The sequence below is a fragment of the Neolamprologus brichardi genome, chromosome 13 (genome assembly GCF_056152115.1).
Source record: "Neolamprologus brichardi isolate AB-2024 chromosome 13, ASM5615211v1, whole genome shotgun sequence".
Lineage (NCBI taxonomy): Eukaryota > Metazoa > Chordata > Actinopteri > Cichliformes > Cichlidae > Neolamprologus > Neolamprologus brichardi.
In genome coordinates, this window is record NC_142116.1 from 13637416 (window position 1) to 13662107 (window position 24692).

At 37.5% G+C, this 24692-nt stretch overlaps 1 protein-coding gene across 1 annotated transcript; it reads left to right on the plus strand.

Moving 5' to 3' along the window:
* The first annotated feature begins 15453 nt into the window (after positions 1 to 15453).
* On the plus strand, positions 15454 to 24117 carry plek (pleckstrin). The gene is made up of 10 exons (XM_006783768.2): positions 15454 to 15476; positions 17344 to 17409; positions 19677 to 19832; positions 20374 to 20555; positions 20870 to 20961; positions 21064 to 21248; positions 21348 to 21452; positions 21718 to 21801; positions 22248 to 22317; positions 22422 to 24117. Exons 2-10 carry the CDS (start codon positions 17368 to 17370, stop codon positions 22559 to 22561), a joined length of 1056 nt encoding a protein of 351 aa, XP_006783831.1. The 5' UTR covers positions 15454 to 15476; positions 17344 to 17367; the 3' UTR covers positions 22562 to 24117.
* The last annotated feature ends 575 nt before the right edge of the window (positions 24118 to 24692 follow it).

Sequence of the window (24692 nt, forward strand, 5' to 3'; positions counted from 1 at the left end):
TTTATTTTTCATGGTTATGTCTGAAATTTTTACCTCCTGATAAACAAAACATCCAACACTGTGTTTTCTTTTCACTTGTGGCATCTGAATCTTAAATTCAACCCTAATCCTAAACATCTCAGACACAATTTAAAAGTTTAAAAAAATTCCTTATTTATTTTGTAAATACGTTGTAAATTGTACATAAAGCCGAACTGGAATTGATCTAGTCTCCTACAGAAATTCACTTCTGTCTTGGGATCTCAGAAATCCCAGCTACAAAACGTGCTGGCAGTTTTTATGCAAAGCTGCATCTACTGTTTGTTTTCACTCTCTCCTTAACTATTATTATTTTTCTCTCACAGGTCATAATATCAATGTTTCTGGGTCATTTCTATTTATCACCTTCATTAAAATATGCAAAAATATGTGGAATGGATAATAGTAGCTTTTAATAGTGCCACTGAAAGGAAGAGTGTAGCTATTATTTATACTTATATAAGACACCTAAAAAATGTTGTATTACAGCCAGAGTCAACAAAGCATGAGTTCAGTATCCTTAACACTGACCTTTTATTGTCTCTGGGCTTCTATAAAAGGGATTAAATGAGACTTCACAGACTTGTGTATATGTGCTTTTTAAAATTTTTCATTTTATGTTTGAAAAAGAAGGAATAAGAAGAGATATTTTTTAGCATGCAGTGCCCCTAAGTCTTGACAATCTGCATAGTATGTCTCTATCTGGCAGGGCTGGATAGATAGATCAGTTGCAATTTGTTCCTGTCTTTTCCGTAAATCTCATAAGCAGAGTGAAAACACCCTCAGTATCAAGTGTATTAGATGTAAGTGCTGAATCTGCATGCGAGATTGCATAGTATAACAATGCCTACATGCCCAAGACTTTTCTCAGCTTATCCTACACTGATCCCATATAAGCCCTGATCTGGAAATCTGCATGCAGATTTCATCAGCATTTATAGTGTTTTCTTCACACAACTCTTGAATATCCTGCAAAGATAAAGAAGATTAGGCCTAAATACAGAGGGAAAGCTGAGGTCAAAATTCACCTGCAAAAACGGGAGAAAATAAATTCGAAAAGCAGAAAAACAACTCCTCCGTAACAGACTATTTAAATTCAAAGTTAGCAAAACTACCACTGGTGTCTGCTCTATCAAAATCAGTAAGTGATATATTGTTGGCTAGTTAGTATTAGTTCAACCATAAACAGACCCAAAGTCAATCAAACAAAAAGGCCACAAAAAAGTAAAGTGAATATCAACAGATCCATGAAAACCAGAAAGCAATGCAAAGGAAAAAAGGAACAAAGCAACACAAAAGCACTTGAAATACACTTGAAATTCCTTCAGGGGCATAGAGGGTCTGGGGGGCAAGAGGTAAACTACAACTTGAACATGATGCCAGTTTATCATAGAGCCAACATGTAGGTACAGAAACCATTCATGCTTCCATTCACAGTCAATTTTAAAATCCCCAATTAATCTGATCCCATGCATCTTTTTAGAATGTGGGAGAAGTAGCTGCACAGCTAAAGAAAACACATGCTGACATGGCATGAAAGGTCCCAGATGGGATTTGAACCTAGGCCCCTTAGCGTGAACACTTAAAATGACCAAAAGAAACAGAAAATGAATGGAAAACATGCTTTGAACAGCAAGAACAGCACCCATGATTGCTTTTTACTGGGCTTTTCTAGTGTTACTGATCACTAAAACGCTTTTAAAAAATAACTACAAAGACCACCAACAGTTTTATATAATACCAAATCCAACAAATGCTTGCAATTTTTTGTCTTGTATTGTGTTTGCACAAGTGTTGGTGGTGCAAATCTCTGTATCTAGATTATTTAGAGTTGTAAATAGCGATTCACAAACCTGGGCTATAAATTTGAGTCTGAACATAATTTTACTCAAAGCTAAACAACCATGAAAGCAAAGAATTTGTTTAATGTCAATTTAACTTCTGCTTATCATTTCCCATAAAAGTTTTCTTCACCCTATTATGGTTTTATGTTACAACTATTATTTACAATGCATGTAATTATTATACAGCCCATAAACACCAACTCTGTTAATAAATGTCTCACTGTGTGATTTAAAGCACAAGTGTGAAAAGGATAGTGCTAAAGAGAACTTCTCTTATAACAGTTATTTTTAGTGCACTAGATCTTTATTATAAGTTTATTTTTAAATAGATTGATTTTAATTTCTGGCCTTTTTTTTAAAAAACAAACCAACTATTTGTAGTTTTTTGTTAAAAAATCATATAACATACTTATATTTGTTACTATGTTTCTGAAAAGACTGAAAAGACTGATACAGAACAGAGAAATTGCTTTCAATTATTTCCAGTGACTGCTCAGGTTTCAGTCTAAATTGTAAACAAGTCTGTGAAATTGATTCATAACTCTATGCAATTGGGTTTATGATCCCAATCTGCAATTTTAAGTCATATTCATTAAATTCTGATATTCATTTTATAAATTAATGTCTCATTTAGAGTACAATAGAATTTGTGACTAAGTAACTGCTCACAGTACTCGAGGGCTGTAAAATTTCAACTAATACGTATAATCAATTGAAAAAAGTTTATTTTCTTGAAATGCAAGACTTACAGGCTCTAAGTGCCTGAGTCCCTAGGTTGGGCTCACAGTGAAAGTAAAAGTCACCTGGGAGATCTTCAGCTCCCACCTCCAGCAGAACTTCAACAACAGTCACACAACGGCTGGGGACACTGAGTCTAAATAAAGCTGCTCTTCACTTCTGTTGTTGTGGTTGTTGCATGGAGCTGTTGTAATGGTAACCCCCAAAACAGATGGTAGACACCAGAGGTGAAGGGAGCCATCAAGCTGAAGATAGTTTTCTCAAGCTTGGCCCAGCTTGTGGGATTTCTGCAAAGGAAACAGAGTTTGAGGACGACTTGCCCATTACCAGGGCAGTGTTTAAAAAAGTGCTGCCTGTGTCAAAGCCCCTGGGGTGGGTGAGATTTAGCCTGAGACTCTCGATGTTGTTTTCCTGGCTGAGAAGCCTCTCCAACATGGCTGAAGGTCCAGAGCCTGGATTAGCAGACTGGGGTGGTGGTCCCACCTCTTTTTAGGATTTTTTTGTTGTTGTTTTATTGTCATTTTTGCCTTTATTAGATAGTGTAAAAGTGAAGGTAGACAGGAAATTGGGGAGAAAGAGAGGGAGAAGATCAGACTGAAACCTGGGCTGCTGTATTCTAACCATGTGGAAGGTGGTCACCCACTGAGTTAAAGTAGTGCCTGGTGGTAGGGGATAGTGAACATGAGGGAGGGGTGGGTACTTATGTAAAATGAAAGCATGGTTCTCATTTCTTGTAATGAGATATACATTTTATAGCCACAGTTTGTAGGCTACACCAGAAAATGTATGAATGGAAGGACAGCTGGCTGAACAGATAGATGGGCGGATGGATGAATTAATGGCTTTGAGTATTTATAATTAGCATACTATTTTGCTATTTGTAACAAGAACCACAAACATAATTTGTCAATGGAATAGGCTATCGTGGGGCGATCGTGGCTCAAGGGTTGGCAGTTCGTCTTGTAATTGGAAGGTTGCCGGTTCGAGCCCCGGCTCAGTGTAGCTTGCCATCACCAGTGTGTGAATGTGTGTGTGAATGGGTAGATGAATGAATGTAGTATAAAGCGCTTTGGGGTCCATAGGGACTAAGTAAAGCGCTATACAAATACAGGCCAAAACGCAAGAATTCCTGTACAAAATAAAAGAAGCATTGTAGCACTGACATAGAGTGAAATAATGAACTAATGTGACATGTGAGGTGTTTTCCCTCCATGATTCCTTGCATACCAAAATATTGTCTCTCAAAATAGCACAAGGGGGAAGCTGTGGAATACTTCAGCAAAGGCTCTACACTGACTGTGTGACTAAAACTGTTTAATCAATGAGGTGCTTCATGTTATACTACAGCCGAAAGATTTGTGATGTGCAGGTGGGAATGTTATTGGGGATTAAAAGCCATATTTGACTCTGAGACAGGAATTAAAGCAGCTTATGCTTCTCTACACAAACTAAATGACTGAGCTCAACAGCAGTATTGAACATAATTAATCACCATGTAGATGCTGGAGAAACCTTATTATGCAATACAAGCTACTTCTCGTGAAAATGGTCCTTGAGGTGTCCTTTATTGATTTTTAGGTAGGCTGGAATCATTTGTCCATAAACACCAGGCTTAATCATAATAACTCAATCTGTCAGGTTCAATCAGTAGTCTGGCCATGACTGAGAAGAGATGTTTAATCTAATTAAAATCCATTTGTGTAGTCTGACAGATCCATTAACCAACTGATTTAAATAATCTGGTATCGTTGTTAAAGCACAAACAATAACAGATATTTCAGGGAGAATTAGTGCTAAATGGCTCAACATGGAGCCAATCCACAAATCTCACAGTAAGCTCCCCAATGAATAAAACATGTGGATTATATCACAGCGATGTTGAGATTTTGTATGTAACAAGTCACTGTCCTTACTTGTTATGCAAATAAAGATGTCAGACTGTGGTCTCTTTTTTGCCATGCAGTAGCATTTCTTGACATCTTAAATGATTCATAACACAGTGTTATACAGATATCATACATTGTATCAAGACTAAGCTTTGCCTCATCTTTGATTTAGTAAATAAGCCATGTTCTTTCTGTCTTTGCTGAAATACTGTACAGTTACATATGATAATTATTTTAAATCCAGTTTTACTAAAAAAAATAATACTATAATTTTAAATGCTGTGCAAATTGTAAGTACAACACATGCTATCAATCTGTCTGCCTGTCTGCCTGTAAAAATATAGAATCATATGATTTAGTACTTTCAATGAACAGTTATTAGTATTAATTTGTTCACGTTTTATGTGATGTGTGTATAGTGAGAAAAAAGTGAGCTACTACAAAATTATATGTAATGGTATCATAGACACCTGCAGTGACTTAAGTGGGTCATGTGTCAAAGTAATATTTTCATGAATGACAGGACACAAAATCTTCTAGCAAAACAAGACAGTTTTAGAAGTCATAGAAGTCAGTCCGTTTTTGATTAGGGTGGTGCTTCCCCCAGAATCTGGAGCTTTTAAAAATTAATTTATTATATTGTTGACTTCTTTAGAGTCAGGGTCATCAAAATCAGTAAAAAATGATAGAAAAAAAGTTCCTTTATTTAAAAACATCAGTGCTTTTGGATTCTCTAAATTAGCAAGCAAATATTTTTTAATGGCCAATATAAAGATTACATATGATATATCAAGATATATAAAATATATATTTATGTATACATTTAATAATGTTTTAATTAAACTATATGTGTGTGTGTGTGTAACATGTGTATGTCACGGCCCGTGGCTCGGCATCCAGAGAGCCGTGGGAGGCTGCGGTGGCCACACCCTCGGGCTGGGCCGCCTCCAAACCACCTGCGTCTCATCTGAGGCAATCACCGCCAATCTCCTCGCCAGTCTGTAAGTCTCCTCCCAGTGTGACCAGCATTCGGCGTGGAAGCCTGTGGCCTGCCTGTCCTCCTGCCTGACTGCCTCCCTCCCTAGGATTCCCTTCATGGGCACCTCTCCCCTCCAAGCTCCACGGTCCTGCTCTACCTGTAAGCCTCGGCAACTTATGAAGTCTAGCTGTTCATTTCTTGACAATCTGCGTGCTGTTAACTGTGTCTCCCCTTTCTGTTGCAGTTTCCCCACGGTCCTGATTACGGTGCTCCTGGGCTCCACGCTCCTCGTTCCCCCCTGTGGCATGAGCCTAATATATTGTAATCTTTTATTATTACTGGGCAATTATATATAATTGCACTAGTAAGATACGCTTAGGTTGTGAGAGATGCACAAGTGTGAGGATAAAATAAGTATTCATAGTGTATCAATGCATTTTCCCATGTAGAGGAAGTGTAATACTGGTCCTAATCCATATTCAGAAGTCCTGAGTATTGCATGAGGTCTTTATTTGATGAACCAGTTCAGTGTTACATAATGAAAGGTGAACTCATCTCTGATTCCACTGCTCTTGTATTCATCTTGTAGCATTTCTGAATTATGCAGCACAAAACATAAGATGTGTCAAAAACATGTAATCCATAATTAAAGACTTTTCAATTATTAATGTAATGCAAATTATGAATAAAAGTCAATACATTTATCATTGCTGAATGAAACTCCATGAAAGCAAGAGTTTTCCAAAGGAAATATAGATTTACATGGAGTAGAAATGTGAAATTTATGCGCTTTTTCTTTTTAAATGGCATGCTGGAGATATGAAGCATTTAAACCACACGAGAAAACTGACAAGGAACATCAACATGAAGTAAGCATTTCTCACTATTATATGAGATTATCTGTGAAATCTATAGAGACAAAAAATACAGATGCTGGGGGAAGGAGAGGCTGGATAAAACCAGTGGCATTTGATTCCTAATGTTATGTCATATTAAAAGATTTAGGGAAATTGACTGTGTTTACTAAAAAAGTGTTTCCCCCTTAGACCGTGCACATGAGCTGGAATAAAATAAAACCAGAGGCTCAGTGTAATATTTAAGGCTCAGTTTGTGTTTGTTTGTTTTGTTGACTTCTTTTTAAAATTTGGATCGCTTCAGAAGTTTGACAAGCATGTAACTTACCTTTTAACACAACATGCTTGCAGGCTTTGGGAAAAGTTTACCTTATGTTCAAGAATTGCACAAAGTGATCTATGACGCTCACATGTTTAAACAGTAATCATGAAGTTACCATCTGTAGCTTTGTTGTTTAACAAATAGACTAGAATCAAGGGAATAAGCTTGTCTTGGGGTTAAAGTAACCAGTTGTTCTCACTGATTAGCCTGTCATACACTGCGTGTTTAATATGAGCAAACGAAAGGTTTCTAAAAAAAGAAATTACATTTTGCTAGGGGACAATTTTATGCGACTTTTGTATTTAAGTGTTGTTATAAGATCATCTGCAACTTTTTGCAGATGAAAAGTTCCATTCATATCTAGTACAGTCTCTATAGAGCATGTGCTTTCCTAGAATATTCATCTGTGCTAGAACAAATCATGTAACTCCAATTATAAGTACCCAATCAGGTAGCACTTGCAAAAACATTCAGAAAAAGCTGACAAATTATAAGCTCGCCAATTTGTTCAGGCCATATAATCAAAAAGGCAAACGTTATGGCCTTATGGGCTTTATCAGGGGATTGAGACAAAATAGAGATATATCATTATACATCTTCATACAGCAGCAACCTTTTTGCTGTTTTTGTCATTTGCTTTGGTTTTGTTTTGAGCCGATCGATTCTTGTTTTATAAAGAACTTGAATCACAGCCTGAGGGAGGATGTAAACCTTGGAGTTCAGCATACATTGGCCATCTTTCACATATCCCCGTAGTAACCAGGTGACTAATGCACCAGACTGACTGCGGCATAGCTCCACATGAGCTGAAAGATAAACAGCGTCACTATTTCACTCGATTAGAAAGACTTTTTTTTTCATGAAATACCCAGCAGTACTCCTTAATGAGTCTTAATGATTAGCTTTTTGGTGATGAACTTAAAATGTTTATTTACCACTTGCTAAAGGCTACTCAGAATGGACCATTGAGTTTTGCATCTTAACCTTCTGGCTGTTTTATGTCAGCATCCATCCCTGATATCCCCACAGTCTACCACAAAGAAACCAAGACTAAGAGCCAAAAAAGAAGATACATGTGAAATACAAAACTTACCCAAAATGAACCGTTAGAAAGACTGCTCTGCCTTGTGGCTCCTGAATCGAACAGCCAAACACATGTAGAAGGACAGCAGACAGACAAAGGATTGTCACATAATCCAATCCCTGAATTTAGCCAAGGCTTTAATCATCATCATATGCAATTACAGCCAGCCTTTTTTATCAGATCATCCTGGTTCTGTTTTTATTAAAGGTAAAATATAACAGCGACACTTCTCTAACCACATAAGATAAAGGAATCCCGACTGAATTAATTTTATCATGCCTTCAAATTTTCCTAAAAATCAAATCTCTAATGCTTTCCATCTCAATTACATTTCTATTCTTGTAATCATCTTTGCATGCTTCAGTTCCCAATTAGGTCTGATGTCATTAACCTGGAGACTTGGGTGCCAAAGTTCCAGCACACCCCAGAAAACCCAGTGCATGTGTGTGTTTTGTGTGTCCTATTATCTCCAGAGAGATTTGATTTATATCCTCCCTCAGTCTGTTGTTCGGTATCTTTTGCTCCCTGCTACCCTCTGTCCCCCAGAGCAGGAGCAACCCAGCCCTTCCCATCAAAGCACATTATATCCATGCCAGTGCTCACACAGCCACATATAAGCCTTTTTAATTAGAACTAGACAATTCACAGGAGTAGAAAGGTCATAAAGCATTCTGCAGATTTCAGAGTTATTGTCTGTAGAGAACATGGAAATGGCCACTATGGTCTAGCTTTCAAGTAGCATTTTTATGTATCACAATGTGGAAGGAGAAAATAAAATACTAGCATGTTGTCCAAGTTGTCAAAGTGTCTCACTGGGTGCAAAGACAGACTGATCTGTTTTTGTGTCTCAAACAAATGGAGCTCGAGGCCTGGGGCAAAATTATTACACAGCTGGAACAATAGTTCATCTCAGCTTTAAAGAGAGAGAAAAAAAAGACAATTTAACATTTGTACACTAACGATGCTGGCCAAATGGCACAGCCTGCAGCCACGAGTATAAATGTCAGCATTTAGGAGCTAAAGGGGCATAACCAGGCAATATCTTCCACAGGTGTCATCAAACCACTAGATGTCAAATAGAATTTATGTAAAAGCTGAAGAAATAAAAGAAAGCTTTGGGGCAGTGAGACAGACAGACATATGGATAGACCCCATCAGTGCTCGGGTCCAGTGATGAGAAGAAATCACCTCAGTGGCTCTAGGCTGTTACTCAAATCAATAGCCTTTAAAAGGTTTAGACAAGGCATATAAAAGCACTCAATATCTTCCAGCTGCTGCATTTTGTGTTGCTACAGTGTTGCTGATACACTAGTTATTGGTCCAATGTAGTCGAATGTGCAGATTTTGAAAGGCATAACCAGGTGTGTGAACAAACTGTTCAAGATATACCAATGTCTATAATCCAAAATAATGAGTAGAAATAGCCATTAAAAAAAAGCAGCCGTCTGGCAACTGATATTTATCTATATGGGGCAAACATACGATTAAAAAGATCACAAAGCATAACTTTTCTTTAGAACTAACTTCTTGAAGGAAGTTGTCGGCAGCAGCATAGAAAGATGTGCACCAATAAATTTGTTTCTTTCTTTAAGAAGACAAAGTTAGTGGCAGTTATGGTGTAAATGCAGTAAAATTCCCTGTGGCGCTCACAGCTTCATCACTCTTTTCTGATCCTCAATGAAACTGTTTATCCATCAGTTTCCTCTTCATTTAATTGGCAGATGGAGGAACCTCCTATGCCTTCTGAACTTGCCTGTAGGTTTATTAGTCCCACTGCAGTAGGCCATCTTCTCCAGCAGCTCATTCATTTCACTTTGCTGTCAATTTAAACTGTGATCTTAATGTCTTTGCCCTTTATTTTATATTTGATACCATAACAGATGAGGGAATAAAGAGGTAATTATAGAATATATGTTAGAGAATAGAGACGCTCGCATCTGTTTCCTGAGATTGTGGAAGTTTAGTCTTAACATGTGCCAACTTAATGGAGTTTGTATGATTAAATGACATTATGCTTGTAATTGTGTACATTTTTGAATAATGCTGTCATTAAATCGTAGGAATCTTGCAAGGTCACATTTATTTTAGATCAGTGATTCCTAAAGTGTGGGCAGGGGCCCCATGGTGGGGCACAAAAATTTTGAAAGAAAGAGGAGAAGAAAGTTTGAAATTACTTTCAATTATGTACAGTTACATAATTATATAAATGTATTTATTTATATATAGCGTGAATTAAACTGGGAATAAGAGGTGGTTACGCTTTGATATTACTCATCACTCTGACTTAAATTTACTGCTTTGTATTAAAGCTTGTGTCCCAGTGGCAGGTGGATCATACATTGACCTTAACCCTTTGCACTGGGTAACACAAGGCATTTATAGCAAACAGCCTGTGACGTTTATGTTTTTGAATAATAAAAAATATTCCAGGAACTAAATCACTTTCTCTTGTATTTTGATTACATTTAAAATTGGGTGGGTTTCGTGGGAATTTGGGTGGGCTGCAGCTCTCGTGACTTTGTGAATGTTCTAGATAATAATAGTGTTTATTTACACATTTGCTTTACAATGAAAAGATTGTTTGTTCAAGTACACTCAGAGACACAAATCCTCTTTGGAGTTGCATCAGGAATTGCATCAGAACAAAAAAAAAATAACCCCACTTCTGAACACTGTCCTGTTAAAATATGATACAATTAGATTAAAATGAAACAGATGAGAGTGATACATTTGTGAATCTTTAATTTGATTTCTTATATCTTCATGCTAATTTGCTTATATGTTGCTGAGAAGGTACAACAGATATTGTGTGTAGCATATCTGAAATTGTATTCTTACCATGCTTAAAAAAAAGCCACTTTCAGCTGCTCCCTTAGTCACAAGAGGTCGCCACAGTGTCTAATGCTGCATAGTTGATTTGCAAGATGCTGACATTTGTTAATAAAAGTCCAACATTACAAAGGGAAAGGAGATGTTTAGAGAAGGTTTGGTGGAAAGGACGGTTGCAAAAGCAGAACAAAACAAAAACTAAATCACAACTCCATACAAAAATCTAAAATAGTCACGTTGTTATTAAATGTTGTTTATTTGCTTAAAATGACCACGTAACAATGAGACGGGCTTCCAATATGCAAAAGATCTCTTTAAAAAATGCACAGCAAAAAAAAAAAAAGCATATTGAAGACCAGTTAGAGAGGCCTTATTACATTTCTCAGCACGATAGGAGTAGATAGTTTTCTGCTGCAAAAAATTCATCTGATTCATCTGGTATCATAAGATCTGAGTTTCAAACGAGGAACTGGCTCAGTGGAATGTGTGGCGGCAGACAAATGTTCTAACACCCAGAGGGAAGGCCACTGCCATCTATTAGCAACAGTCTCAGCCTAAAAGGTTGATTTCCATTTGTGTGCGAGGCATGAAAACATTTATGAGGCAGCAGACTCTTGTTTATTTGAGAAATGAAGAAAAACATTTCAGACTGTTTCTCATAAACAAGCTGAAAATACCACGTGTGAACAAACGGAACAAAGCTTATGTTCCGTGGCATAAAGAGGTTTTATACAAAGTGCCTGACAAAATTTAATAAAGCCTCAGAAACTGCTTTGTGGACATATCTATTGTCAAACATCAAGGTTAAATTCCAACCAAATGAAAAAGGTATGCTTTTCAAGTGCCTTAATGTTAAATTCCATTATCTGTCATAATGTGCTTATTGTAACATTCAGACCCTTTCCCCCGATTGATAATGACCTCTTCTCGTGGCTTCTCATGGCGGTGTAAAAAGACAAATAAAAGCTCCCCTGAGAGCCTACTTCAGCTTTTTATGGTGCCTCTTTTCTGCTTCTCAAAGGGCTAAAGACTGTGTGCCTGTGTTTGTGTTCCTGCTGTCCATACGGCACAAAATGATAAACAACATTGCAGAAGGTCATGTTAGGAAATGTGGGAGCACAACGGGAATAGAAGGAGGTAGAGAGAGATTGAGTGTGCCATGGAAAAGCCATCAAGTGTCACCTCACCCCCCCCCCACCCCCCACCCCCCACATCCCTACTAGTCCACCCCCATTTTCAGCTCAGTGCACTCTTTAGCAGAATTATTGATGGTGCTTGTGAGGTACAGAGGACTGGAATGAAGATGCCTCAATCCCAGGGCTGCAAAACAAGAGCTATGGCAAAGGGCGGGGCAGAGCAAAGAACAACACATGCAGTATTTATTGCTGTGTTCAATATGAGGAGGGACAGGGTGAAAAATGGAGCGACATACATCTCACCCCATACCGCTCTGACTGTATTAGCAGCGGTGGATGAAGTAAATGTGGCAATTACATGCCATAAATGCACTGAATTCCAAGGAGAACATAGTCAATGCATCATGAAATTCCCCAGAGCAAAAGCAGAGTCATAATGCACATACTGAAAATGAAAGTATAATTTTGCATTATGGGTACTTTGATGTTATTGCAGATAATAGTTGATCAATTTATTTTATTACTAAAAGCTCACTGTTTAATCATTGTAGCTTGTGCATGCGGAGCTAATTTCAAAATGCAAAAAGCATTAATTATGTGCTCACATATTTTTTTGTTTGCTAATTCTGAATTTGCTGAGTTGCCACTGCTGTCAGGTACTGTAGGCTGATAGTTGATGCTGAATTGTACGGGGACTAGAAGTGAAAACTATGCAAAATGACAAGCACCTTAAAAATAACCTATAACTATTAGCAGTTTTGTCAGTTAGCTATACAAAGTGTTATAAGAAGTACAAGCTTTCACTTTAATTTGTGGAAGTGTAACTTTTAAAAAAAAGTGTGTGAGAAATGTAGTGAAAAAACCAACCCACCCACCTAAACCCAAACTGACTCACTGGAAAACTGTATTGCATTTTCAATTTTCCTGTATTACACAGAAACTTGCAGCACCTTGTCATGAGTGGTCACATCGCATTATGTGTGTGAGCCTTCTTGGCAGTGTAGGTGTTTAACAATGGATGACCACAGGTAGTTTCAGGTGTGAACAGTGGGTGTATGATTTGAAGTGAGTGGGGGTGGTACTGTTTCCTTGATTTCATCATACTTACAGTGCCTTACATGTCTCCTCCAGACTCTTAGTGCTGACAGATGTTTTGTCTCCCTACCCCCAAGACATACAGTGCATCATCATAATACAGTTTTTTTTTTATGTGGCACTTTTATATCTCATAGAAGAAGAACCAAGGTTACATCTCTTTGTTTGCTTTGCAAAATTAATATTCCACACTGTAACCCCTTTTCAATCACCAACACAGAGAGATGGCTCTCATGTTGATGGTTAATGATACACACTGCTCCAGGATTTATTAATAAAACTTATAAATACCATCCCCCTTGATCTTTATTCATAGCATGGGCAAGAGGAAAGCATGACTCAAGCCAGACAGACAACAGTATGGCTGGTGTCCTTTTTGATAAATGCCACGGTCATCGGGAACGTCCCTGTGATCCGTGTTTATAGGAATGAGATCATCATAGCCTCACAAGAAAAGAAGAAGAAGAAAGAAACTGGATGATTAAAGGAAGGCAGTTGCATTTTAATCTCTTAAACATCACTGGGGAGATTACTGGACATGTGAAAGCTTGTAACAGTTGAGCTAGTAAATTAATTTGTTATTTAGCCATCTTTAGCACGACTTTCTCAGGATTATTCATACTTTTGAGCTAAATCAAGTAAGTGTTCCTGGATTCCTGTGTTGCATTTAGTTTTAAATGTAGTTATTATGCCCTCTAGAGGTGCATTAAAAACATCACAAAAAAACAAAAGAAAACAAAATTAAATTAAAAGGTTCGAACAAAAGGAGGAGGTGTTTGCTTAGGCAAAGCTATGATGTCACATTATCCCAAAACAACATCACTCATTTTACAATTCACTTTAGATATACCGTTGAGCTCAATCAAGGTTGCAGAACAGAAAATCAACATGACTAAATTTATATTTTAGTTCTCAAGAAATAATATTAAAACTCTAACTAAAATAAATTAAAAGGAGAAGAAAAGTGTGAAAGTAAAAACTACTTGCAATCTTGCACAAACAAATACAATTTTAGATTCTGTCACCAGCATCTAGGAGGTCACCTCTGACAGTTTCTTTGGTAAAATGTGACTAATTCGGGTGAAACAGACAGCTGAGTCATCATGTTGAAACCTGAAACTACAGATAAGCAGACTTCCTTTCATGCTAACAAACGACAGCTGGTTGTGAAACATTGTGGCAGGCACGTTCTTGATAACAAGTTGATGAACAAGGTGGGACTGTAAATTATTTTTAATGGTTAATTAAAAGATCATATTTAATGTTTCTCAGAACTGCAATTTGTAATTATAAAATATTTTATCATCTGTCTCTGGAGGTAGAGCAGGTCATCCACTGCTAGGAAGGTCAGTGCTTCTCCAGTTTGCATGTTGAGATGTCTGTGGGCGTGGCCAAAAGCCCTCCACAATGTTGTGAGAGACTAATGTCATGCAGAAAACAGTTACTTCAAATAATTACCACTAAGGATGCTTCTACATGCCCCTGAATCATGGGATTAACTGGTTTTTCACAAGAGCGCAAAGGGCAACTGTAGTTGCAAGCATATTATATATATGTAATAAACAGGCTGTTTGAAGCTGTTATCGCTTTTTAAAATTTAGTCTGCATACTTTGCTAAAATACATTTAAAAGAAATTGTGCAATTATGTGAAAAAAAAAATAATCTTTTTTTTAGGGCAGAGAACGTCTACCTTAGCTCAGCTTTACGTGCAGCGCATCTGTTAGGGAGTGTTTTTAGAATAGAGAATCGCATTTATGTGAGGTTGCTGAAAACATTCATAACATCATGAAATCATCCTATAGATTACAAAAAAAAAAAATGCAGCACAAAACATACAGAAGAAAGACGCAGTAAGAATATGCAAATCAGAAGCTTCAGTTAAGTTCGAAAACACGCACAAGTTATATGAACACTTTCAATCATAAATTTTTAGATGAAGTCATACACAGAATTTTTGATTATACATACTTAATCTGCTTTGTAATGTAGTGTAGCAGAGAATAAACTTTGACATTTATTTCTGACTTATACTGAACACAGTGTATGTAAAGTGATAGAATTCCAAAGTACACCCTCCCCCCCCCCAAAAAAACAAAAAAACAACATGTTTGTTTAGACATATTTTCAGTGCATATGAAAAGGGAAAGTGGAACCTTTGGCTTGAAACTGGGAAAGTATTGATTTTCATAAACATACAGCAAAAGAGGATTTGGGTGTTTTATGTCAGAAACTAAGTGAAAACCAAGAAGCTAAGCACAGCTTCTGAGGAGCAAGGTCAAATTACATTAAGATCATGTACCTTAGATGCTTACTAATGAATATTCATATTACGCTGACATATCTCACATGTTTCCAATTCATGCTTAGTGCTAACAAATCTGTTTCTTCTTTCTGTTCCCAGGCAAAAATCGTTTGGTTTTTTTTGTGCCTTATGTAAGGCGTACAAATGTATCTGTCATGGGTCTTTGACCAAGAGTTTGTGTTTTAGACTCAGCACCAACCAAATGTGTTTGCTCTCAGAACTGTGTCTTCATACTGACCCTCACATACAACGGTCAGTACTACAGGCAGAAACATGGCTGTGCCGTGGGTTCCCCAGTTTCACCCATTGTGGCCAACTTTTACTTGGAAGAAGTGGAAAAGAGGGCTCTGTTATCCTACCCTGGAACACCACGAAGTCATTGGTTCAGGTATGTGGATGACAACTGGGTGAAAATCAGAGCTCAGGATGTACCAAATTCACTGATCACATTAAACCAGAGAACAAATATATCAAATTCACCAGGGAGGATATGAGAAATGTCAGACTAGCCTTCTTGGACTATGATATTTCCGTCAGTAATGGGGGACATTTAAAAGTTAATGTGTACTGTAAGCCAACACATACAGATCAGTATTTAAGGTTTGACTCTCATCATCTTTCAAACTGGGTGTCATCAGGACGCTACAACACAGACCAAACACCATCCCCACAGATACAACGGCCAGGGAAGAACAAGAACACTTCAAAAAGGCCCTGAGTAAACGTGATGATCCCAGCTGGACATTTGTAAAAGCCGGGAAGCCACCTAAAGAAAGCTCCAGCCGATCCAGGAAAAAAGGACAATTGCTGTCTAAGTGAAAACTCTTAGTGATCCCTTATGTGTCATGAGTATCAGAACACTTGAGAAGTATTTTCTCTGAACATTCTGTAGCTTTCAACTCCCAAAACACACTGCACCAAAAATTGGTCCACCCCAAGGATTGGGCTCCCCGACATAAACAGAGTAACTGCCAGGAGGATTGAAATGATTTATATGTCAGGAAAACCAAACAGCCTCTGCCTAAGCGGATGGCACAACACAGAAGGTCCAACTTGTCAGGCCTCCCACTGAAAATGTTATGTCCAGATGAACAAAAATCAACTTTTTGTGTTCCCATGTGTTGCCACTTCCCTGATCACCCCTCAGTGTGTACATTGTCCTTCTGTTAAGACAGGTCTTCAACTGTCTGCATTTGGGTCGTCTCTCCACTCCACTCGATTTGCTGCCGGAGATCATGACAGTATGCCCTGATCAGAATAGACCCAGCAGATTTTGTTTATGAAAATTTTGAGGCATGGGCGGTGGCCGCGGTTGGTCGCCGGAGGGCCTGCTGCCCAGCCTGCTGGAGGTTCCACTGTTTCCCAGCCCACATCAGCCGATGCTGGGTTCCTTATGATCCTTTCTGCCCAGACTGCCTCTTCCCTAGATGCTCACCCCCAGCTGGAAAACTTTGTTTCTGAGCCATAAAATAGTAAAATTATGTTCATTGTTCTTGAGTTGGCTGGTAATAAGACTACTTTATCCCCCCCATTTTGGTTTTGGCTTGTTTCATGGTTAGTTCCTCATTTAGTTTGGTTTTCTTATTTTTGTAGTGTTTTGCCAATCAGCCTGAATAAACTGCTCACCTTCTGTTAACTCTGCTCTCCACTGATCAGCATTTAGTTCCTCCCTCTGCTCCACTTGATCTGCTGCCACAGATCACGACAGTTTCAACGCAGTGTATAAAAGACAAAGAAGGAACACAGCGGGGAAAGAACACAACAACAACAAAAAAAGAGACAGAAATATAATAGGGGAAATACAAGTAGACTAACACAGCAAAAATGTCTTTAAATTTTGGTTTGAAGGTGTCTAAATGCAGCAGATTTACAGTAAGCTGAATACAAATACTTTTACCGGTACAGGTTTCTCTGTTGAAATGGATAGAGACAGAAATTTATCATAATGACGCGCAAACAAGGGCATCTATTATTAGAACTCCAATGCTATCTCTTTAAATTTAACGCCATAAAATTTAGACACTTCAGCAGAGCAGCACAAACTAATTATATCGCAGAGAAGAGGAAGCTAGCTGACCAGTCTTTATTGGCAGACACCCAAGAGCACAACTTCCTGCTCATGGTACGCTGCTCTTTGTGGTTTGACAGTGACATACACACACACACACACAGAGAGAGAGAGAGAGAGAGAGAGAGAGAGGTGACATGCATAAGAGGTTTTTTTTGACAGTTACTGACAAAAGTCACATTTGCAGCAGACAGCAGCACAGAGCAGCGTGATGGAGCCACAAGAGATCAGAGAGGGATACTTAGTGAAAAAGGTAAGAATAACTACATGAAAACTACCAGAAAGTTTTTGCCATGGTCTTTGTAAACACAGAGCTTCTCTAAAGTATTGATAAAGTAAGTATAAAATACTATTGTTACTTCCTGTAATACTATTGTTTTTGTTTCATTATTTTTTGATAATGAAACAAAAACAAAATTAAGGGAATGACAAGACTTTTTTTTTTATCCATTGTCAATTCAGTGTAATAACTAAATTTAAGTAAAAAATAATTTTCAAAGAAAAATAAACCCACAACAACAATTTGAATAAAAAGGGTAGGGCAACTTCTGAGGTTTCAAACTAAGATGAAAGAACAGCCACTTGAAAAGGAAATCAGCACACCCGCAGGAAAAGCTTTACTTCACAAAAAGACAGTGAATATGTCATTCAGGAATAGCAAAAAACTAACATTGTTTTACTCAATCGGGAACAGCGATACAAGTTTCTTGAAAGGTACTTCATGACAGTCAACTGCACACTTCTGTTCTGTAGTCGCAATAGTGACTCAAGTTCCTACTTCTGTTTACAACACGAAGTAAAACATGAATGTGTTTTGGCCTTGTTCTACTTATAAACCGTCGCTCAAAGAGAACATCTGAATATATGAGCTGAAACAATGTCATTTGCAATGCAAAGCTGTCATCAAACAGTGCTGTGAAAACCAGTGAAAAGATGTAACGAATAGATAAATTTCAGGAGACAAATTCCAGTGTACTACACAAACACTATGAAGAATATTCACACACTTAGATGACAAGCCATTTCCTGCATGCATAATGGAATTTATTATGAATGTCAACATTCATACATTTGGTAGGTACATCAGCACACTGTTCTTTTTGTGTCTAGGTGTGACTTTTTTCTTTCCACACACTTGAAATGCTGATCAAAGGCCATTCAGGAAGTGTTTGAAGTTTTGTGACACTGGTTTTCTTTTCAGCGTGCATGACAACAGCTATGTACAAATGATGACCTTTCGCTTGTTCAATTATGAAAAATGTATGGCAGTGTGAGTGGTGTTAGTCATAGCAATGTCTCATGGATGACATATCTAAATTTAGACTATATGGACAAAAATACTGGGCCGCCTACATATCATGCCTCAGCAATGGAAACTCATTGCATTGTATTCTGGCCCACAATGTGGGTGCTGATGTTAAATCTGGAAAGATTTTTTATGGCCTTTTTATTTTTCAATTAATTTTTTTTTTTTTTTTTACATTTTTCATGGCCAGAGCACATAATTCCAAAAGGCGTTGTTATTGCCACGAGTCAAATGTGCAGTCTTTTCCTGTGATGAAATAGAGCTACTCAAAGGCTTATTTTGCATTGAACTTCATCATCTGGACCCCAGACAAAAGCCCACTTGATTGAAAACTATACCACTTTAAGATGATATTCATTAATTTAACTATTTTGTTAAATAATTTAAATAGTTATAATTTGTTAAATAATAATTAAATAAGTCTTTTGAAAAGGTCTTCAGATCTTGGCATGATGAAATCACACGTTAAAAGTTTTGTTCCCTAAGGAGTGAATGGAGCAGAGAACACTGCGAGCTTGACAGATATAATGGTTTGTCTTAACCCAAACAGGTGAAATTAAACATTTATAAGCACAAACCCAAAGTGAAAGCAGTCTACTAAAAGATTCCCCAAGCTGCAGATTCATTTCTGCATTTACATGCCACAAACAAGGGGCCAAGAAAGTATACCCTGCTTTCCTTTTTAAGCGTGCTTGCTAATGTTGCACTTTAGAGTCCGCATGGGAAATATGATTCTTTGTTTATTTAAGGGAATTCATTCAAAATCAAAACATAATTAAATTTCTTCTTGCTACATTATTTAAACAAAAAGGTGACACTTTGTTTTTTTTTTTTAATATAAGTGACCAGTGGCCTTTAAGGCATGGTGTTTTACATTTTAAAAATAAATGTATACAAAGTATTACATAGATGTTACCACATGCAATTCTAAGCAGGATGGTGTGTGGAAGAATACGTTTATTTACACCTCCACCCAAGTCATCTTGTAAATTATCATTCTGTGAACAATAATAACAATAATCAATTCAATTCAATTCCATAAAACTTTATTGATCCTGAAGGTTGACCCCAAAGGAAATTGGGTTAAGGCTGCCGACCTTTGCCAGCGCCATCTTACATATAATAATTATATATACATATATATAAATAAATATATATGATTTTTTTTTTTTTGCATTTTGACTTAAAGCAGCTTATTTCTTATTGATCCTCAGGGCACATTGCTAAACTCCTGGAGTGCAGTGTGGGTGGTGTTGTCAGAAGATGGAGTGGACTTCTATAAAAAGAAAACAGACCGTTCACCTAAAGGGATGATCCCATTGAAGGGAGCAACACTGAGCAGCCCTTGTCAGGATTTTGTCAAGAGGACGGTAAGAAAATGTTGCTATATGGAAAAAAAGAGGGTGGGAACTCTGCTGACTCAAAAACTGCAGTTATTGAGTCATTGGCACACTGGTGACTTTTGCACACTTAGTGACCCCACCCTGCAACTTTATGTGGTCTCCCACTTTGTGGTTCAGCTGTCGTGGCTCCTAAATGCTTCCATTTTACAATAAGGCCACTCACAGCTGACCGGGGAAAAGAAGAAGAAGAAGGAAAATTTCACTGACTGACTTGTTGCAATCAGGCATCCTGTTTCAGTGAGCTCTTCAAATCTTCTAGAGGCCTACTGCATGGCTAAGTGCTTGATTTTATACACTGTGGCAGTGGGAATAAAAACAGCTGAATTCAAAAAAGGAGTAGCTTTTGTTCATATAATGTATAAAGAACTAGTTCTGAAGAGTTAGATCTGTCATATGTAGAGACACTGTTCATTATTCACACTCCACAGTAAAAGTACTAAAAGGTAGATTCAAATTGAGACCATCAATGCCATCAAAATGTTAGACTGACTAAATATGCTTGTTTTAGCTGGTTTTCAAGATAACCACTGAGAAGAAGCAAGATCACTTTTTTCAAGCCTCACACGTGGAGGAGAGAGAGCTTTGGGTCAAGGACATCAAGAGAGCCATTACCTGCATCCAAGGGGGAAAAAAGTTTGCCAGAAAGTCTACCAGACGGTCCATTCGCCTGCCTGAAACAGTCAACCTAGCGTATGTTGTATTAAATTGTCTTAATGTTAAACACGCTACAGAAACAATATTTTATTCATTATACTTTAAGAACTACAGCAGCAGCTAACAGTAATTGTCTGTCTATTATATAAACACTTGCTATCAGATTACAGTACCCATTATAAGGTTACAGCATATATACAAAATGTGAAATCTGACATCCCAGCATGCCTAGCTACAACTGCTAAATTTCTGGAACATCATTACTTCAGTGAGGTTCAGTGAACTGTAAAGTGCTTGTACTTCAATAGAATGAAGAAGCAACACTGACAGCACTCTCATTATTTCCTCAGTGCGCTGTACACAGAGATGAAAAACCAGGATGAAGGCGTGAAAGAGTTAAAACTGGAACAGGAGAATCGAGTCTTCAACCATTGCTTCACCGGTACACCTGGCTCAGTTTTGTTGATGTAACAGGTGTGCAAGAAGTTCTTTTTTAACTTCAAATGTTCTCAACATTTTTCTCCGTTTCCCCATTTTTGCAAAGGTGCGACGGTGATAGACTGGCTGATTTCAAAGGAGAAGGCGAGAAATAGACCTGAGGCACTCATGCTGGCAACAGGGCTCATGAATGAGGGTTTTCTCCAGCCTGCAGGTGACTTATCAAAAGAGGGAGCAGAAAGCGGAGAGCAAGCAGCCTTCTTAGATGACACAAAAGCTCTCTATTATTTTGTAAGTTAACCTGAGCAAACACTGCCGTTTCAGTCAGTGGAATCAGCAAAAGCATTGTATATCATATATATAAATGGATTTGTTTTGTTGTGCTTGCAGGCAGACAGTGGCTTCTTTTGTGAAGGCTACTCCAGTGATGAAGATGTTCTTCTAAAGGAAGAATTCAGAGGAAACATCATAAAACAGGGCTGTTTGGTTAAACAGGTGAATCAGAAAACAAGAAAAATGTTCCCAGCATCTTTGTTGCAACATATACTCTTAGAAAGTTGACCTACAAAGTCTGCAGACGTCTCCCGATTTGAAGCCACTGTTGTCATTTGTCTTGCTGCAAACATCCTTCAAAACAGAGATAAAGATAGCAGTAACCTCCAGCAGTCGTGTCACTCTCTCAAAGAGGAAACCTGTGTTCGCTGCTGAGTGATACAATCAAATAAAAAGCTGATATCTCAAACTGTGTTATTTGTCACAGGGACATAGACGGAAGAACTGGAAGGTGCGGAAATTCATACTCAGAGATGACCCTGCCTATATACATTACTACGATCCTGCAAAGGTAAATACTGTTTTTGCAGACATGCAATCTAATCCAATTTTATTTATAAAGCACTTTAAAATACCCTGCACAGGACCAAAGTGCTGTACAGAAAATAAGTTAAAAACAATAGAATAACAGAAATCAGCAAAAATAGATAAATAAAACACATAATACATAAAAATTAAAACAGCCCTATATTAAAAAAGAAAACAAGATAAAACAGCATAGAATCAAAACAGGTAGGGAAGTGGCATGTCTAATCTCTAAAGGGAGATAGTTCCACAGTTTGGGAGCTGCTACAGCAAAAGCACAATCTCCTCTAAGTTTACGCTCAAAATAATAACGGTAAAAATAATTTAAAGAACTGAAACAATAAGGGCTAATAATTTAGAAACAACCCATCCCTAGTTACACAAGTTGTCTTCCTTCTGTTATATTCCTCTAATTTCTTTTCTTCTTGTCAGGCTGATGATCCTCTGGGCTCAATCCACCTCCGTGGGGCGGTGGTCACAGCTGTGGACTATGTGCCTGATGGTGTGTGAGACTGCTGCCACGCAATAAACATGTTGCTTTCCTTCTAATAGTTTGTCTTCACGTCATCCCCTTTAACTCATCGCCTTGTCTTTCAATGCTTTCAGCCAAAAAAAAAGATATTGATGGCAACCTATTTGAGATCATCACTGCAGACGAGACTCACTACTTCCTCCAAGCTGCTACAGACCAAGAAAGAAAGGAGTGGATCAAAGCAATACAGATGGTGTCAAAAAGCGGAAAATAACAAATAGCATGGAGCAGCAGGGGAATATGTAACAGCTGCAGTGGCATATCGAATGCAAAAGTTTGGTAGTTCTGTAATTATATTCTGTCACCCACGTTTTTGTATAGTTTTTAATTGTTTTAGAGTAACTTGAAATATAAAGTTCTCTACACACTATCAAACTGCAAACATCACTTCTGCTGTAACTAAAGACGATCAAATTTAAATTGCAAGCTTAATATAAAGTGTCATAACCAATGTTTACTCTATGTTAGTGAACACGAAGATATGATAGCAAAGTAAAAATGAGCTGAGGAATAAATAGAATGAATTATAATTAGATAACATTGCAAATATCTATTTATATTAAATATGCTATTCTGTAAAACTACGATACAGCTGAGTCTTACCAAATGACAAAAGATAAAGGCTAAGACAGTATGAAAGATAAACTGGGTTTTTTTCTCCTCTTGAGTCTTATTATTCACTCCACTGTGGTTTTTTGATTTCCTCCTTCTTAACCTGCCCTTCAAAAGTCGGAGACAGTTCTAGCTATCACACGAGCACAGTTGGTTCCTGAGCGTGAACTAACTACGAATCACTTTCAGCCTTCACAGTTTCACACGTTGTGGCTTACAGGCCTGCTGCATACATGAGACAATTTATCAGTGACAGAAACGACAAGCGTACACTACTATGTGTATTCAAAAATGTAATTTTAGTGCTGACAGCTAAACTGATGAGTTTACGAAGACTTTTTTAGTTTTTCATATGTTTTTTTAGTTTCGTCTATATTAGCTGGACTAATGCTTTATTTACTTATTTATTTCAGACCTATTTGAAAGTGAGAACATTGCCATTCTATTTTGAAATCCCTGTCATATAAGTCAAATTTATCATAGCAGCATACGCCACTACAGACCATCTAGCATTTTATTTTCAGGAGTGGTATTTGAGGTGGCCCTTTATCTGGTACCTTGATACTTGGGTTTATATCATTTATGTAAACTACAAATGTGTTAATAACCTATCTGATTGTGGTTTCATTTTTCTGTGTTACACAGGACATAGCATTCTCACTTTTGACACAATGCTTTCTGAGGTGTCACTTAGAGACAACCTTACCATAACGGAAAGGAACAATGGCAAAAACTATGAAGCTGCAGGTCTTTGATATAAATTTGACTTAATAAAATATGTTACTTTGGCCATTTAGGCTCTTTTTTAAAAAATGAACAATTTACTCTTAATTTTAATTCTATAGCGCAGGGCTGCACAGCTTTGACAACTTTTTCTTCTTTTTACCAAGAGTCACTGCCTCTTTCTGTCTTCATGTTTTTTAGTACAGACCAGTGAACCATTGCCATACTAGAGGGTTAGGTACAATCTTTGGCTTCAACTGTTCCCCTTTCAAGTCATTGCTATATTCTTGTTTTGACACAGAGCCACTAACTGGTGCTTCTTTAAGTACTTGAGCATGTTTCTCTTCTCTCTCTTATAAATGGTAATATTTCTAAGAGAGGGTGAGAGGATAAATCAGCAAAAGCAACATTTCATAATAAAAACAGAATGTCTAACTGTAGCTTCCTGCATGTTTGTTTTACAATTTTAACACAAGAGGGCGCTATATATTAACTTTATATTTTTGTTATCAGTCAGTTGTGGGAGCTTGTGTTCGGTGTATAATGGTCATATCACTATGCTTTGAAATCACGTTAGTCTACATACACTTAGACTTTTAATACTGTCCCCATAAGAAATAACCAGGCGCTTCTATAAAGGAAAGATGGAAGACTGAAGCTCAGCTGTTTAATAAAGCGCACGTATGCACCTTGTAGTAAATGGAACTATGTATAAAGCAATAGTATACTAACAACCCTTAGACTATATTTTAAATGCAATGATAGTAAACACTGTATTTAAACAATCTAGTGTAATATCTATAAGACTCCATGATTAATTGGAAATCAGTGGATGTTTTTGAGTCACATCTGTTGACTTGCAGCAGTAAGCATATTGAGTATAGTAAAATGACTCAGAACGCTTTCCACAGAAAATCAGTGTTTTAAGAGCAGTAAAGAGCCATGAATTCATTAGGGAAAACACATTAACACAAACATTTTACAATACACTGCCAGTTCAAACCTCTCAT

Excerpts from the sequence above, each read along its gene's own strand:
- plek (XM_006783768.2), top strand. The coding sequence starts at position 17,368 with ATGGAGCCACAAGAGATCAGAGAGGGATACTTAGTGAAAAAG. Across the intron at positions 17,410-19,676 it reads AGGGATACTTAGTGAAAAAG|GGCACATTGCTAAACTCCTG; the intron begins GTAAGAATAACT and ends ATTGATCCTCAG. Across the intron at positions 21,453-21,717 it reads AGGGCTGTTTGGTTAAACAG|GGACATAGACGGAAGAACTG; the intron begins GTGAATCAGAAA and ends TATTTGTCACAG.